We start from the raw sequence: 17,697 nt of genomic DNA, 5'->3' as shown, positions 1-17,697 counted from the left end.
CACAGTCGTGTCATCAGCGAACTTGATGATATGATTTGAGCTGTGCATCGCTGCACAGTCATGGGTCAGCAGTGTGAACAGCAGTGGACTGAGCACGCAGCCCTGGGAGGCTCCAGTGTTCAGTGTGATGGTGCTGGAGGTGTTCCTACCGATCCGAACTGACTGAGGTCTCCCAGTAAATCCAGGATCTAGTTGCAGAGAGAGGTGTTAAGGCCCAGAATATTCAGCTTCCCGATCAGATGCTGAGGAATGATTGTGTTGAATGCTGAGCTGAAGTCTATGAACAGCATTCGGGCATATGTGTCTTTCTTGTCCAGGTGGGTGAGTGCCAGGTGGAACGTGGTGGATATGGCATCGTCCGTTGAACGATTAGGACGATACACGAACTGTAAAGGATCCAGTGTGGGGGATGTAGGGTTTTGATGTGCCTCATGACAAGCCTCTCCAAGCACTTTGTGATGACAGGTGTGAGTGCAACGGGACGATTGTCATTGAGGCAGGACACAGAAGAATTCTTAGGCACCGGGATGATGGTGGTGTTCTTGAAGCATGTTGGAACAACGGCGCTCCTCAGAGAGATGTTGAAGATTTCAGTGAAGACATCAGCAAGCTGGTCTGCACATTCTCTGAGCACTCTGCCAGGAATGTTGTCTGGTCCAGCAGCTTAGAGTTTTCCTCACGTCGGCTGCAGTAAAAGACAGCACCTGGTCGCTGGGAGAAGGGGTGGACTTTCTCGCCGTTATGTTGTTCTGTGCCTCAAACCGTGCGTAGAAATGGTTCAGCACATCTGGTAGGGAAGCATCTCCGTCACAAGCAGGTGGTGTAGTCTTGTAGCTGGTGATGCTCTGGATGCCCTACCACATGCGCAGAGTGTCTCTACTGCTCTGGATGTGGCTGTGAATGATCTGGCCGTGTGTGCACTTTGCCTCTCTGATAGCTCTGGAGAGGTTGGCCCTCGCTGTTCTCAGAGTCGCCTTATCGCCTGATTTGAAAGCAGCGTCTCTAACTTTCAGCAGCGCATGCACCTCTGCATTCATCCACGGCTTCTGGTTGGAGCGGATGGTGATGGTCTTGGAGATGGTCATCATCATCAATGCACTTCTCAATGTAGCTGGTCACTGATGATACTGCATAGTGCTGGGTCTCTGTCGGCTCAAAATGCGGCTAGCCCATCTAGCTGAATGGCGGCGTCGGGAATACTGTCGCTGAGCCATGTCTCAACAAAAAAACAGCAGTCTCTGTATTCTTGCCGTGTAGTTCGCTGAAGTTTGATATAGTTATTATTATCCAGCGAGCAAACATTGGAGAGAAAGAGAGAAGGGATAGCCTGCCGGCTCGGGTTAGCTCTTAGCCTAGCATGGATCCCCCTTCGCTTGCCGCGCTTCTGTCTCCTCTCACACGGCTTGCATCGTCTCCTTCCCCGGCCGCCGGCATCAGGAAACGTCGAGGCTTCAGGGCCAGGCCTCCGAAGCAAGCGGAGGTTCCACAGCATCTCCTGGAGGTCATCGCTGATACTGTATATTTCCTGTTTGCGATATTGAAGCAGTGTCTGGCGGTGATATATACGTACTGCAGGTGTTCCTGTGTCCATATATTATAAATAAAATGAAAAAAACATTTTTTAAACAAACAAAAGCCAGCTTGGTTCCAGAGCAGCTGCTGCACGCCTCTTGACGCGCGCGCCGCCAGCCATACGAGCACACACCTGAGTCCATGCTGCTATGTGTGCTTTCCTCTTGACAAAGACGGTAATTGGTATTCCTTGATTTTGTCAATTTTGCATTTACAATCAAGTCTTTGTGGTCTGTCTCTTTATTTCTTGTGTTTTCTCTTGAGTTAAAAAAAACAAACAAATAAACAAACAAACAAACCAACAAGAACTGCTGTGTGTTTGGGTCCTCCTCTCTTGTGCAGATTTAGTGACTTACCCATAGGTCTTCCACCACAGAGATCATGCCACACTCTTCAACTCATGATCTCTTTGCAGGTGCTCTTGTGGACTTTCGTCCTAATCAACTTCCCTTAGCGGCTGTCTGACAAACCTCATCTTTCTTTACAACCCACCCTCTCTCCTGATGTAGATCTTCATGTTTATCCCCTCCCCCTTGTGGTTTCGCTGCATCCTGCCCACAGCTATGCTGCTCCCAGTTCTACCCTTGAAGCTCGTGCTTTCTCCTACCACAAAGCTTCTGCCTTATCTCTCACTCTTCTGGCATCAACACTCACAAACTCTACTTTTCAGCCCTCCCTCTGTCCTCAATTACTGCTATGGGCCTTTGTCCCATTCTCTCCTCTTGGTACTCACGCTGCTCCCAGCTTCTAACCACTGAGCTTGTGCCACTGAGGACCTTTATACATATCTCTTCTCTAGTGACCTCACTGCAGCCTGCCTCCTACAATACAGTTTGCACCGTCTCCTCCAGCTGCTGTGGCCCTGACCTCTCCCCTTTGCAGCCACAATACACCAAGCCCCTAATTCCTCAGGCAATGCCTTGGACCCAGCCCCCTGCCCAGCACTCCAGGCAGTTGACACCACCCCTTTCATGGATATATTCCTCAAATTAACCCTCTCAAATGCTGCCTCTCCTCTGTCACCTGCCTTTTGCCATCTAGGCATCTCTGCAATCCTTAACTCAATCTGCCTTGTCACCATGCTTGAGCTCCTCTGCACCCCAGGGTTTGCTCACATGCAACAAGCTGCCTTCTCTCTGTCTCGCTCTTCCTGCGGTGCTGACCATAAGCTCCCCTTTTGGGGCTTCTTATTTGCCTCACCTGTCATCTCTCTAGATCACCCTTCCACTCCTCAGTTCCCTCTATGCAACTGGAAAGGCACCATCATTGCATACCTGCCAACTAAGGACATCCCAGCTCATTAATGCTGAGCCTCTGTAATATTTGGCTTTCAGGGCCGCTACTGTAGTTTATTTTCAGTATTGTGAAGAAGATGCTGAAGATGCTCTACACTGACACCATTCTTTTGTTGCAAATAATCAGGTTTATTACAATGAAAAGAACAGCAAAAAAACAAACAAAAAATGAACCAGAAAAACACCAGAAATAGAAGCTTTATTTGTCGCCAGTCGTTTTTAACAAAGAAAATGCCGCTAAGAGATTTAAGTCTCTGGTTCAACTCAGAACAGAATGAAAATGTAATATTCCCACAGATCTTTACACCAAAGGATCGCTGATTCGATCATTTCGCTGCCAATCAAAAAGGGATTCAGCCTCAGACAGATCATCCAATCATGCAGACACTGAGCGTCCGGGCCAGCCGAGGCCAGCCCACTGCCCCATAGACCCCCAGAGATGCTGAGCGTCCGATGGGTGGGACAAAGCCCAGCATTTATCCAATGACTCGTTTCGTTGCACTTTGCTGCTTCGTTATTGAACACTGTTTAATGCACTGTGAAGCTGACTGAGAGGAAAGCTGCATATTTGCCAGTGATAAGAAGCTGATTCTGAACAAAAGTTGAGCGCGTTGTAATGCATATTTATTCAATGACATGTACACACAACAGTATATATTTGATCACTTATTTTTTGGCATTTTAGGGGAAGCTGAGCTTCCCTTGCAGTCTTAGAGCAATCGTCTCTGATCTTTAGACTAGGGACCCCTGATCTAATTATAACAATCCATTAAAGAGATCATGTGGTATTTTAGACACACTTCACATGTGGAAAATCTCTATGTACAATACATTTTACTTAATAACTTATACATGGGTGGATATAAAATTATATCATTTGTAAAATATACATCACTACAAATCCACATTCCACTGGTCTGATTATGTTAGCCATCTTAAGACCAACTCTGACCCTATCGCATGATGCAACCGACTCAAATGACCAGTCTAGAACCACTCTAGAATTCTCCTACCATCTCATACGGCACTCAGCCATACACCAGTTTATTAAAGGCAGTTAATCTGTGGACTCACTATACCCTTTCACTCATCCCCTTAAGACCAAACTCACTATCTCACCATGCATTCACTAGTACTAGTGCAACACAGGCTGGTTACTGTGGGGAGTTTGGGTGTGCGAGGCTGATGAGGAGAGTAAAGATGATGTAAAAAGAGGCCTGGACTTCCAGCATGCTTTGAGTCTCCTCTTGGTCTATTTTGGGGTTAAATGCATGTTTGAGTCATGCTCCTTTTGAGGTGTAGAAGGGTGGAAAAGTTTCCTTTTGGCCCAATAGATGCTTGTTCACTTAATTACTGCTTGTCCTCTCTGCACTTGTGCCCTTTTTGAGTGTACAATAAAGGTGTGACTGAGATTAATTTTCCATTTACCAGGCCGTTATGATATGCAGTGTGTATGTGTTTGTGTGTGTGTGTGTGTGTGTGTGGTTATATGACAGGCACAGGAAGAGGTCGCATCCTCCCAGTTTTTCCATTGTAAGTCCCCTCCCACTTTCTCTTTGTGACAGGAAATGCAACCAGGTATGAAAGTGCTTGGCCCCTACGTGATTTCTAAATGAACGTTTTTATTATTAAGGGAGAAATCAAATCCAAACCTACATGGCCCTGTGTGAAAAAGTGTTAGCCCCTAAACCTAATAACTGGTTGGGTCACACTTAGCAGCAACAACTGCAATCAAGCTTGCGATGAGTCTTTCACAGAGCTGTGGAGGAATTGTGGCCCACTCATCTTGGCAGAATTGTTGTAATTGAGCCACGTTGGAGGGTTTTCAAGCATGAACCAGTCATGCCACAGCATCTCAATAGGACTTAGGTCAGGACTTTGACTAAGCCTCTTCAAATGAGGTGGATTTGCTGGTGTGTTTAGGATCATTGTCCTGCTGCAGAACCCAAATTTGTTTCAGCTTGAGGTCATGAACAGATGGCCGGACATTCTCCTTCGGGATATTTTGTGGACAGTGAAATCCATTTATCACTGCAAGTCTTCCAAGTCCTGAAGCAGCAAAACAGCCCCAGGTATGATGTTCTATTTCTGAAATGCTGTGTTACTTTTACACCAGACACAATGTCTTGTCAGTCCACAGAGTATTTTCCCAAAAGTCTTGGGGATCACCAAGACGTTTTCTGGTGAAATTGAGAGGAACCTCAATGTTCTTTTTGCTCAGCAGTGGTTTTTGTCGTGGCTCTCTGCCCTGTAGGCCATGTTTGCCCAGTCTCTTTCTCATGGCGGAGTCATGAACGCTGACCTTAACTTAGACAAGAGAGGCCTGCATCATTTAAAAAAAAAAACTGCATTTTGTGTTCACTTGTGTTGTTTTTGACTAATATTTAAATTTGTTTGATGATCTGAAATATTTAAAAATGACAAACATGCAAAAAAGTAAGAAAAGATTAAGGGGGCAAACACTTTATCACACAACTTTAAATAAGAACACACAAGTATTTTTGAATATTGTACTCATGCTGTGTTAATCCTATACATTTCTTCTTAGATTCTTCCTGTTGCGCTTGAGACAGTCAGTCATAAGGTGCTTATTTTTCTCCTCTCCTTTCTTGGCCTCTCTGGTGTTGCGCTCTCTTTGTTCACATCCTGTTTGACAGAAAAATCTCAGTTTGGGTCTATTGAAAAGAGCAAACCAAATACTGTTCCAGTCACTCAGGGAGTTTCCAGGGCTCAGTCCTTGGTCCCCTGCTATTAATCATTTCCATATTGCCCACTGGTTGCATTATGCATTCAAAGCCTCGATTTCCACTGCAATGCTGATGATATATAGATTTATTTTAGCCTCAAACTCATTGAGTCTTTCCTTCCATTTTCACAGCTGTCCTATGTTTAGGAGTTAACAAACTTCTTCAAAGACAAATTTCATAAATCTCTGACCAAGTCTGCATTTGTTCACCTTTGCAACATCAGTAGCTCTCTTCAAAAGACTTTGAGATCCTCATGCAAGCTTTTTTACCTCATGACTGGATTACTGTAACTCTTTTTCACAGCTTACCTGCCAAAGCCCTTCACCCTCTGCAGTATATTCAGAAATCTGCCGAAAGAATCTTAGTCCAATATTAACAATGCTCCTATCAAACATCAGCTGCACTGGTTATCGGTTTCTTAACACACCCACTACAAAATCTTTCTGCTGACTTGAAAGGCCTTGCACGGATTTGTGTCATCCTAACTTCGTGCTCTCTTACAGCCCTATACTCCTTCATGCTCATGTAGATCCTCTACTCTTCTGGCTGTTCCAAAGTTAAAGGTGTCTGCTAAATTAAATTTCAGTGCAAAACAGAACCCTGCTCTCCTTTCAGTAGAAAAAAAATGTATACATCCTTCCTTCTTTCCTGGATTCTACGTTTTACGCTAGAATGTGAATATAACCCCTCCTCCCTCTGAAACCCACCCTTCAATTAAAGACAGCACTAGACAGCAGAGGTTTTACAAAAGTCCTTCAGACAACTACACACCAACAGCGCTTCATTTCAGGTAAATCCAGAGCCTGCTTTTCTCTTCCTCTCTTTTCCACTATGTTCTTATTTGTCCCATCATTTCAGAGCAGCAGCTATTCATTACATCTCTTATTGTTTCAGCAGAAAAGGACTGATAGGAACGCTCAGAATTTCCTGAAAACTAAACCCTGTGTCTTTAACTACCCTTCAATTTTAACAGGGTTTAGTCCTTTTCTGATGCTGCTTTCTTGAAGATATTTTTGAGTGTAATTCTCACAACAAAGACATGTTCCGACTGGACCACCACAGTGCTGATGACGGACTGTGGTTGTTTCTGTGAGGGTCTCTCATTTCTCTAATTTTCCAAGATCACATGGAACGGTTTAATGTCATATCTTTTTCACCTGTGAAAATTACTCACCCGCAGAGATGTTTTTTTAAATGAAAACATGGTCATTTTAACTTAATAATAAAATATAGAATACAATTAAAAATAAAATATAGAATTAAAAAAATTAATAAATTGTCAAAATGAAAGCAGATTTCATTAATGCAATTGGTGGCATTGACTATGGCAACTTTTGCCAGTATTATTCTGTAGTCAGAGACTTCCAGGAGAGGAGCAAAGAGAAAGCAGCTGTTAAAGAAATTTTTACTCACACTCCTCAATAACTCAATCCGGACAGAACCCCCCCAATAACAGACCCCTGCAGCGCATCCACAAAGGAGAAACCAAGGCTTTAGGGGTAAGTGCTTTACACTTGAGCCCAGCTCTCTAGTCTGAGAGGAAGGGTGGTGGGAGTGTGGGCGGTTGGGGGGAGCAGCAAAGTTGGCAGACAGTTTTGCAGCACAGCAAATTTTAGCAGAATATGAAAAACATTTCCTGAGAAAGTTGGGGGAGGGGTACGGAAATGTTTAGCCTCCTGGACTAGGCCTGGGCAATTTCAAAAATGATATCAGGATAAATTGATCAATACAGATAATTATCACAATATAAACATTTATAACATCACAGATTAAAAGGAAGATCAGTTTAAGATATATGAATACAATATATTTCTACATGTTAATGGGTTTATTATCATTATCAAATATCCAAATATTTACTAGAATATAATATACATTAAAAGTATGCACATCATTTAAAAATATCCCAAGACATGTGTAAATTTGCTTTTTCATTATCCTGCCCTGACAATAAAAAACAGACACAATAACAAATAAAATGAATGTAAAATAATTATTTTATCATAAAAATAATGTGAACTGTGAAGACATTCTTAGAACAAATGAAAAAATATCTCCACAGTTCAGTGCAGGTTCTGCTCCAGAGATTAAAACACTGTATTTAAACACTGATACACTCTTGTGAAGTGGGGCTGATATTTTGCTGAACTATTCATATACTTATTTTCAGAGTCAAGTTCTAAAGCCATCATTCCTCTGCAGCCTCTCTGTTCACAGCGAGTGCAGCAGAACACAGTCACGGTAAACAATTCTATTTAAAGGAGTCGATTTCTAAAGAAATTATCCTTTAAACGTGGCTCTTATCAACTGTTATACATTGATTCATAGATTTGAATCTCTTGGAATCAACTCAATCTCCGTTTGCGACGCCTTCTGTGGCGACATAAAATGTTAGTGTTAAATAAGTGCAAAGTGGCCATATTCCTTCCAGAATGCTGGATGTTAATGCGATTTTGAATGTAATGAAAATAATGTAAGCTATTTTATTATTAAATGTAGTAATAAATAATGCCTTTAAAATAGTAAGAGCTTTCAAGAGCTTTTACCTGACTCAAACTATGCTATTTTAAATATAATTCACTAAACCTTAAAACTAGATTAAAACTATAATTACAGACTTAAATGAGACTAAATCTAATGCATGTTTTAATCAAAAGATTAAAACTAATCCAAGATCAGCTGCCAGTTTTAGAGTGGAGCAGTACTGCAAAAAGGAACTGAGTAAAATGGCAGATTGAGCAGATGTGTGAGACTAAGTCAGATGTATGAATCAAAGGTGCCTCTACTGAACTCTGAACAGAGAGATTTGTTAAATTCTCATTCATAAAAAGTGTTTTTATTTCAGTAACTTTATTTTGTAAAGACCTGCTTTCACTTTGACATTAAAGACATCCATTTTTGTTAATTCCCAGCAAAAAAAACAAAACAACAAAAAACAAAAAAACATTATTTTGACTATTATTCCACTATTAAAAGCAGGTCATTGCCCTTGTACTGACAGTGATTTAAATGTATAGTTTTCTCAGGTGAGTAAATCAGCTGGAGTTAAAAATGTCCGCCCCTGCTGTACCCCTCACCCACACTGGGCCTGGCTACACCGCCGTGAACCACATGGTCTCCCTAGACTCAGCAACAGCTCAAACCAGACAAAACCCACCCAGTAACAACCCCCTGCAGCGCTTCCTCAGTAGGGAACCCAAAGCTTTAGGGGTAAGTGCTTTACACTTGAGCCCAACTCTCTACTCTGCTAGAAACACTGGGGGGAAAAGTGAGAAAATGAAAGCAAAGCTGGGATTGGCTGAAACTTCTGGAGGAGGGCCAAGACTTTCCCAGAACTGACCTCCGTGTCTGCCACAAACACAGAGAGGGAGCTGAGAGGGGAAATTTAATGTTTCCAGTCAGACAAAAATCACAGTTTCACAATACAGCAGCTTTCAGTAGAATCTGAAAATCATTTGTTGAGAAACACAGTTGGGGGAGGGGTACGGAGACGTTTACTCTCCTGGTTTAGGCCTGTGTGAATTGGCCAATTATTACTTCATGATCAACTGATACAGCTGATCTCCACGAGATAAACCTTTGTAGTGTGGTCACAGATTTCAAAGAATATAATTCTAAAGAACTATAGAATTATAGAATAAAGAATTATACAATTCTAACGTATGAATACAATATATTGTAAGTTTCAATGCCTTTATTCATCATCATCATCATTTTGGTGCAGAGATATGTCATCAACGTTTTCCGTTCACTAGCTGTGAATAAAGAGATATCAGGTTAAAGCCCTCTGTTGGGTGACTGTAATCACCGTATTGTCAGTGTTTGTTGTTAGCTTGAGCTAACTGGCTACTTAGCATTTTAATGAGATTATTCTTTAGTGAATAGCACTGTATACTGTTCTCTAAATTAGCTTATGGGCTAAAGCTGCAGTCAGATCAGTTCACTGTTGATGAAGACAGCAGTTATCCACACTTTATTCACCATGGATCAGTGTACAGCACTGTATTCCCGCTCTTGCATCCTAGGAGGAGTAACATTGCAAAAAATGCAAAAATAATTATGATAAGTTTTCGAAAGACAAGGACCTCACTCTAATTATTCACTGTCGGATGCTATTTCAAACTAGTTTATTAACGTTATTGATGACATCATCACGTCGTTTCCATTTCCTTGTTTGTCATGTGCTCCTTACATACACATTATTTGTTTTCTTTCTTGTCTCCCCGCCTTGGGACCCGACTTCGCCCCACCTTGTCATTAGAGTTCCCACATGTGCCTGTGTTTATTACACATATTCTGGAGGTTTATGTGAAAATGTGGCCCAAACAGTGCCCTCAGTTGGTGGTGCTAATACAGTGTCCTTGTAATTTACTCCAAATCCATTTGGGAACTGGGGGTAAGACAGTGATTTATGGCAGGGTCTGTGAGCAGTCTGTCTGGAAACATTAAAAAGTCTGGAAACATTAAAAACATTTATACTTCATGTAACTATTTGTATATTTGTAGAGATATCTATATGTGTTTCCTGAAACTAATCCCTCCCTCTATCCTCCACAGACCTTCCAAATAATGACTGGTCTCATCACAGTCTTATTGGGAATTGTACTAATAACCCACATTGGTCCTCTTATCATTATCTTCAGTGGGATTTTCTTATGGGGCTCTTCGTTGGTGAGTCTTTTTTATTAAAAAGAGAGACTAGAAGAACTATTTTCAAATGCCACTTCCGGTCCACTCATATTTCTCCTCTTCCTCAGTACATCACCGCTGGCGCTCTGGCTGTTTCAGTAAACAACAAGTCAACTACATGCCATGTATGTAATACACACATTCATTATACATAATAATAATAATAATACCTCAGTCACCCCTGCTGATAACTAGCTAGGACTCCCCCAGTCACACACAATGCCACCTACACCAGGGGCCACCTCTGTTACACCACTGGACATCTCAGCAGGGTAGGATCTGCTTCATCAGACTCCAGCACTGGTTCACACAGTGTTTGTGTGATGAAGAGGAGATGGTGGGGAATCTAAGACAAAGAGAGTTCAAGGAAACACACCCTCTCACTCTGTTGGTCTTTGAATACTCCCCCATCCTGGTCCTGGGGGCATGACCGGGTACTGATTCTCCTGATGATGGGGGGCAGCACTTACTCTGCTGTAACACTGTTTCATAATTTTCTTTTATCATATTGATTTGTAATAATCCATTAATTACCATTTACTAGTCATTTCTTCAACACTTTGTTAGGTTTTTACTTGTCTTACGTAGTAACAATTATTAAGCATTTATTAAAGCACAAAGACATTACAGAGAACATCAGCATCTGACTGTCGCTTATACTGACTGTTTATTGGCGTCCTTTCCTATCTTCCGTCCAGGTGATAGGCTGTCTGGTGATGAATGTGTTGAGCGCCATCGCAGCAGGAATAGCCATTATTTTCCTGTCTTTGGATATAATTCATTGGCACCTTCATTCCTGTGGATTCCAGTATGGCCAGTATGATACATATAATCCATATAAGCGCGACTGTTTATCTATGGTGAGACTGCAATAAGTTATTTTTCCCTATTTTTACAAAACCCATTTCCAGAAATGTTGGAATTTTTTGTAAAATGCAACAAAAATAAGAATTTCTTATTTGTTAAATCCCTTGCAGCTTTATTTAACTGACACAAGCACAAAGAAATTATTTCCAAACTGAATGACTTGACTAAAATTAGTAAATACAAAAGCAAAAGTTTGACCCTTGAGGTACCCTCAGAAAGTTGGGAAATGTACCTGGTGACATTTCAAATCCCAGTGTCTAATAAGAATAGTGGGCTTTGGAAACCACAATAATGGTGGCGCTAACATTAAACATGGTATTGGGTGTTCGTGTTGTTGTTGTTGTTATTTCGGACTGAACACAGCTTCATGCCCCAGATGAGTGTAGTTCTTTTGTTCCTTGTTGTCTGCTACACTTGCAGCAGTTTTGACCCTCTTTAAATAATGCAACAGAATTTTACTCGCTGATGTTTTTAGTTGGATAAAAACAAATGCTACTGAAGCTGTAGATTTTACAAACACCTGCTTTATGCAAGATGGCAAGTCAGCACCCTACAATGTTTACACCTTATGTTTAATCCCTACACAGTCTGGTCTCTGGTACTTGGAACAAGGTTCTATTTAGTGCCTGCTTGCTCGTGGGTCCATATGAGCCAGAACTAAAACTAATTTTTTTCATAAGCGCTGTAGGTTAATGGAAAAATGTAGATATCTCCAAATGTTAGATGTTTCCAGTGACTCTTCACATTACAATAAAAAAGTGTTATGCAGAAAACGAGTGGTCTTGATTGCAGACACTGTGAACTAAATCCTATTCTAAACCCATGACTGTCCCCATGTAGGGGACCCATAAACTTGTTCAGTCAAGTTTGATTCTTCATCTTGTGTAAGCTGCACTTCATAGAAACTTAGAAATTATAAATGATCACTTTTATAAAGGCCATTTCATTTTTTTGCTGGTAGAGAGTGAGTGGTTGCTCCTGGAAAATGTTGAATGATGAAACGTTGATGGTTTTTAGGTCTTGGGCAGTGGGATTCTGGGAGTTCTGCTGGTTTTCACTGCTGTTCAGTTGATCGTCTCCATCTGCATCTCTGCGTTTGCATGTAAATCCTGCTGTTGCAACAAACAAATGGTAATTACAGATATACAAATGCAATACATCTTAAAATCTGAACATTGGTTCCAGGTTCCATGAGAGGGTTTATAAAGTGGCCAGTCTGTATTACACCATACAGTTGTAGTTGCTTATATAGTGTCACACTGGACAGACACTTTATAAACCTGGCCTGCTGATGTTTTGTAATATCCAGTTCCACGTTAATTGGTGGCTGCAACATTTAATGTGGAACTGAAGGATTCCAACAAAAAGCTGATCTCAGCTTCTTGTACTGGAGTACAATCAGGTACTAAATGTTTTAGCATGTTTGTTGGACAGCAAATGTCTAGAGCTTAATGCATTGACGAGTGGCTGTAGTAATAAAATAGTTAGGTTTGTGCGTGACTTTCCTATATTCAATATATTTTCAAAATATTGAGAGATGGGGTGATTCATGATTGGAAATTGCTGGTGGGTAAAAAAAATCTACAGGTCCCAGAGTGCATTGTGGTAACTACACTGAGGGATGGTGCTCTACTCTAAAAGTAAATGGATTGTTTATTTCATAGAGTTAATGATTCCATTGGAGGATGCAGTAGATGAAGCTTTCAAAAGGAATAAGCTGAAGTACGCAGCCTTGGCAGCTGAGGTGAAGGAATGCAGGTGGCAGGCACATGTAAGACCGGTGAAAATAGGTGTTAGGGGATTTTTAGCCAAGTCTGCCACATCCCTGCTCGTGCAGTTCTGTTTTAGGGGCCAGCAATTAATGACAGCTGTGAAGGAGTTATCAGAAACAGCTGATAGGTCTAGTAGTCACTGATTGTGGATAAGGAGAATACAGATTACGTGGGGGAAATGCACTGTAGAGATTCTATTGTGATGGTTGGTGATGTAGCACATAAAGTTCACATGTAACTGGTCATGCATTAATAGTGCCAGTGGGGTGAGGTACAGCCCTAGTCACCAGGGAGGCCAGTGTGGATTTATGATTGTTGATGGGTAAGGGTAAGGTAGGACTGTAAAACTGGCTTCGAAGGGGGTGGGTTTGGGAGACTAGACTTCACTGTTGAGCCTTCTGGAAGTGTCATGGGCTTAATTGACGAAAACACAGACAAGGAGGGTGTCTACTTAATGACCCCTGTGAAGAGCGGCAGTGAGTGGTTTGGGTACTCACTCAGGGTGGGCTCAATGAGTAACTACATGCTATGGGCAGCTGGATGCTGATGGGATCATACACTGCCACACAAACCTTAGTGTTGGGAGGTAGGATTCAAACAACAGAAATTATATATATAATAATGGATTGGCATAGGATATTTTACATCTTATCCTGTGTATGATTATAATTTATGGCATCAGATGATTTATCAGGACCCTGAAGGGTCATCCCTTTTTGTAAAGGGAAATTTTATGCTGTAACTCGACTCCAAGGAGCAAGGAGACACTCGAAAATAAAAGGGGAGGATTGAAAAATAGCAAGAGGATTCACATTAACACTAAACTCAACACACTAACGCAAACACTAACCTCACTCTGAATCAAACCCTAAATCTAACCCTAGGAATCACCCTAACACTACTAGCCCCAAATCAATACTGTACATTTAATGTATGCATCAACTTTACCGTATCACTACATCATACAGGTATTGTTAGTATCCATGTTTGTATTTCGCTCTGTTGGCAGATGTGAGTATTACACGCTTTACACCTGATATAATGTTGTCTTTGAATAGAGCCTTGTATTAATCATGAAGACAGTTCACATGTTTGGTTTCTGTTGTATGTAGATGAATGTGACTTTGGTTGCAAACCCTGGAGGATACAACTCAGTGGTTAATCCTTTCCCCCAACAACCTGCCCACAGCAACCAACAGGTCAGAGAAACCTATAGGGGTCACACTATGGACACAAAATAATATTTAGACACTCCTTGAATCCTGCTACTTTAAGATTCAGCCATTGTGGACTTATATGTTTAAATGTACACACATGCACACACACACATGGTTTTATATTCCCTATCACACATACAATAGGGGGACACACTGTCGCAGCTGCTGAAGGTCACCAAAGGCAGTGCCAGATACTCTCAAAGCAGAATGACATAACATATTTACAACAGTATTTCAGCATCTCACCTCATCTTTAGGCTACAGCTTCCTTAAATAAATCCTAGAACTGTCCCAGGTACCATTTGTAGGGTTCCGAAGTAGTGTTAGTAATCAACAATGAATATAAGCTTCTATCTATTGAAGGGTGGTCGGGGGGGGGGGGTAGTTGTGGGGTGGGGTTGGCAGGGGTTTGAGTTTGTCAGACCAAGAGCATCAAGTTTGAGAGTTGGGGCCAAATGAGCTTCAAGTAACAGATTTCCTAATGTGTGTGTGTGTGTGTGTGTGTGTGTGTGTGTGTGTGTGTGTGTGTGTGTGTTTGTCTTACAGTGGATGTACACAGCGAGCGGTGTCTCTCCGAGCTGTCCTCCAATGGGAAATCCTCCAATGGGAAATCCTCCAATGTACAGTCCTCAAGACATCAGTGAGGTCCAAAGCCAACTGTACAACTGAGAGTAATATGAATCAGTACCACTTTATTGTGTTTGTTTATAAAGCAAAAATATTCCTACACCATTACTAGTACTGATATAACCCCACCCCCCACCCCCAGACACACACACACACACATTTTGAAACATCACAGTATTTCATTACATTTCAGGTGGTATGCTTTATTTATGAAAAAGTTTAACTGACTGCATCAAATTTATGGATTGTTCGGATATGATGTATTTTCAGAATAAATAAATAAACATAGATTATAAATATTGGTACCACATATATTGTTGTATTTTCAGTTATTTATCCTTTGCTGTGTTGCTGCTGGAGTTTTTAAACCCTGTGTCCACTCTCTGTCCACTCTGTGAGACACTCCTCCCTTGTTGGTCCACCTTGTAGATGTAGAGTCAGAGACAGTAGCTCATCTAAGAGGTGGTTTTAATGTTATGGCTGAATGCCCATCCCTCTGTGCTGGAAGAATTTAGCACCAAATTAAAGTGTAGCATCTCTGCCTGCAGTATATCTCTGTTATACTCAGAGACTTGTATCATGTTAATGAAGTACAGAATGCAGGGGTGCTACTGTAAATCTTATTGACAGTCTTTTATTTATTTTTATTTGTAGATATATAATAACATAACTAAGGTCATAACACAGGTATTGACACATCGTTTACAAGCACAGAAGCCAGTCATCTGTTCGTGTCAAAAGGATCCCACTGTGTTGTTTAAAGAGGAAGAAAATCCATTATCCATTGTTAGCCATTTTATCATATTCATCATAGGTTCTTATTGAAAACTAAGCTCAAAGTGTGACTGAATCTGAACCATGTTATGTTCCATAGAGCAAGCCCCCAAAATGGGGGTGGCTGTATTTGAAATAGGACAAAGGTGTAACATCTGGGCTCCTACTAGGCTTCCGCTGGCCATCAGAGGGAGACAGGGAGGAAGTTTGCTGATTAGGGCTGATATATGTCATCTGAATGCTGTCCTATTTACATAGAACACACACCTGAGTCCATGCTGCTATATGTGCTTTCCTCTTGACAAAGACAATAATTGGTTTTCCTTGAGTTTCTCAGTTTTGCATTTACAATACAGTCTTTGTGGTCTGTCTGTTTATTTCATGTGTTTTCTCTTTCCTCGCTTGATAATAAAAAAAAAACAACTAAAACCAACTAAAACAGTGGGTGATATATTTCTCTGTTCATCCAGGTCCATCCAGGTCACTAGGTGTCAGTATATTAACTTTTTAAGAGTGTGTTGAAGACTCATACTGCACTGGAGCAACACTTTATTAATTTTCCATATTTGGTTGTTTCTGCGGTTCTGGTATTTTGATGTTTTCTTTGCAGTTCATAATAACACCATAAATGCTTGTAGAAAAGAGCCACTTGAAACCAGAACCATGGCCAGACCACAATCTTGGGGCAAAGATAGAAGAAGCGCTCTGTACACAAAGTCTCCAGGACCCAGACTGTGCCAGACTAATAATGACAGTGTTACACTACCACACAGCTGCAGGGTCTTTAAGGTCCTGGGTTCAAATCCCACCTCAGGTCACTGTCTGTGAGAAGTGTGGTGTGTTTTAGTAAGAGCTTCAATTAATTAGGACGTTTATGACTAAAATGAGTAGTGGTTATTGGTCAGAGCATTTTATTATGTTATTAATCACAAACAGTGCTGTAAACAGTTGTGAGGGAATGTCAGAGAGGAAACAATCCTGCAGGAGAAGGAAAGGTGAAAAATGTCTCATTGAGAGGATTTCGCTGGATAACAAGTCACTTGTTGGCGGCATAGGGCATTATCCAAAACCGTTATCATCAATTAAACACTGTGGGTTCTAAGGGACAGTTACAGGAGGAACATCCTGAGAGTTTGTTGCTGTTTACCTCCTGTGGAGAAAAATAACCATGTCTCATCAGTGTCAATTATACAGTAACACTTTAGTTTATAGAGCATTCATAAGTGGATGATAACATGGTAATATTATTTTAAACATTTGTAATAAATCATATCAGCAAAATAATTGCACAGTAATTTTACCTGTGAAAAGATCAAAAATGTATCTGAGACTGACTGAGTCTTTTAAAGTTGCTCAATAATAAAATACAGAGTAAAATGATTGTGATTTATTCTTTAAAAAAACATTTCTAATTGTTTTTCTTACATCTGGCTGGTGGCTTGTGGCAGTGGTCAGTCAGGAGTTATTCAAAATTGTGTCTGTAACTGCATTAAGAAATAAAAGAAAATAGTTTAGCATAAAACATCACACACTCCTGAGGGTTACACATACTTGGTGAAATGTGGCACACTCATGGGGCCATGCTATCAAAAATGTCTGCTTCTACCTTCATTCACTGACATCTTTATAGGACCCTCTCATCCCCACCCCACCTCCACCTGGTGCTTCTGCTCACTGGACACTTAACTGGAAACACTACTACTTCCTTTCAATGGTCACTTTACTGGATACCCCTCAGCTGTGTGTTGGTACAGGTCAGTGTAAATGCTAGAGCTTTTCCTTTTTTAAAGTGGACTGAGGGCTCTTAGTGCAGTGGTCCTTACCCTGAGACGGATCGGCTGAGCCAGCTTCTGGAAGCTTTGTAGGATGAAGGCGTTCATGATGGACTGTAGTGTCATCAGCACCCACAGAACACCAATGAACCAATTGGTTTGGTCCTGAAACAAAACACAGCCTTTGGTTGGTCACATGAAGCTAATTATTATTGAGGAAATGAAAAGAGAATAAAGCAGCTTGAGAGTGTCATTAATAAGTCAGCGAAGTGAGGAGTTCCAGGCTGGAAACCATGAGAGTTCAGCAGTGGCACTATCAGAGCCCACTTACTGTGGTGTGTGCCCCACTAAAATGTTGCTGTGTC

At 41.2% G+C, this 17,697-nt stretch overlaps 1 protein-coding gene and 1 long non-coding RNA gene across 6 annotated transcripts in view; one reads left to right on the top strand and one right to left on the bottom strand.

Annotated features, from left to right (window-relative positions):
• The window catches only part of LOC136691168 (membrane-spanning 4-domains subfamily A member 4A-like), a 94,681-nt gene extending 79,252 nt beyond the window's left edge, over positions 1–15,429 (top strand). The window contains exons 1-8 of one of the 5 annotated variants that reach the window (XM_066663542.1): positions 6,213–6,404; positions 8,632–8,824; positions 10,172–10,285; positions 10,372–10,428; positions 11,002–11,163; positions 12,188–12,301; positions 14,055–14,141; positions 14,706–15,429. In XM_066663542.1, coding sequence (XP_066519639.1) covers positions 8,666–8,824; positions 10,172–10,285; positions 10,372–10,428; positions 11,002–11,163; positions 12,188–12,301; positions 14,055–14,141; positions 14,706–14,828 — 816 coding nt within the window. In that variant the 5' untranslated portion in view covers positions 6,213–6,404; positions 8,632–8,665 and the 3' untranslated portion in view covers positions 14,829–15,429. Of the gene's footprint in view, positions 1–6,212; positions 6,405–7,792; positions 7,856–7,979; positions 8,825–10,171; positions 10,286–10,371; positions 10,429–11,001; positions 11,164–12,187; positions 12,302–14,054; positions 14,142–14,705 lie in introns of those variants that run through there. The other 4 variants (XM_066663544.1, XM_066663547.1, XM_066663543.1 and 1 more) reach the window with 4 other exon arrangements.
• Positions 15,430–16,516: 1,087 nt separating this feature from the next.
• On the bottom strand, positions 16,517–17,497 carry LOC136691169 (uncharacterized). The gene is made up of 3 exons (XR_010801848.1): positions 17,384–17,497; positions 16,986–17,044; positions 16,517–16,710 (listed from the first exon to the last, which is right to left on the bottom strand). It is a non-coding gene; the product is annotated as an uncharacterized lncRNA (long non-coding RNA).
• Between the last annotated feature and the right edge of the window lie 200 nt (positions 17,498–17,697).

Source organism: Hoplias malabaricus, chromosome 3 (assembly GCF_029633855.1).
Source record: "Hoplias malabaricus isolate fHopMal1 chromosome 3, fHopMal1.hap1, whole genome shotgun sequence".
Lineage (NCBI taxonomy): Eukaryota > Metazoa > Chordata > Actinopteri > Characiformes > Erythrinidae > Hoplias > Hoplias malabaricus.
The sequence above is the reverse complement of the archived record's forward strand: the minus strand, read 5'-3'. Positions and strand labels throughout refer to the sequence as shown.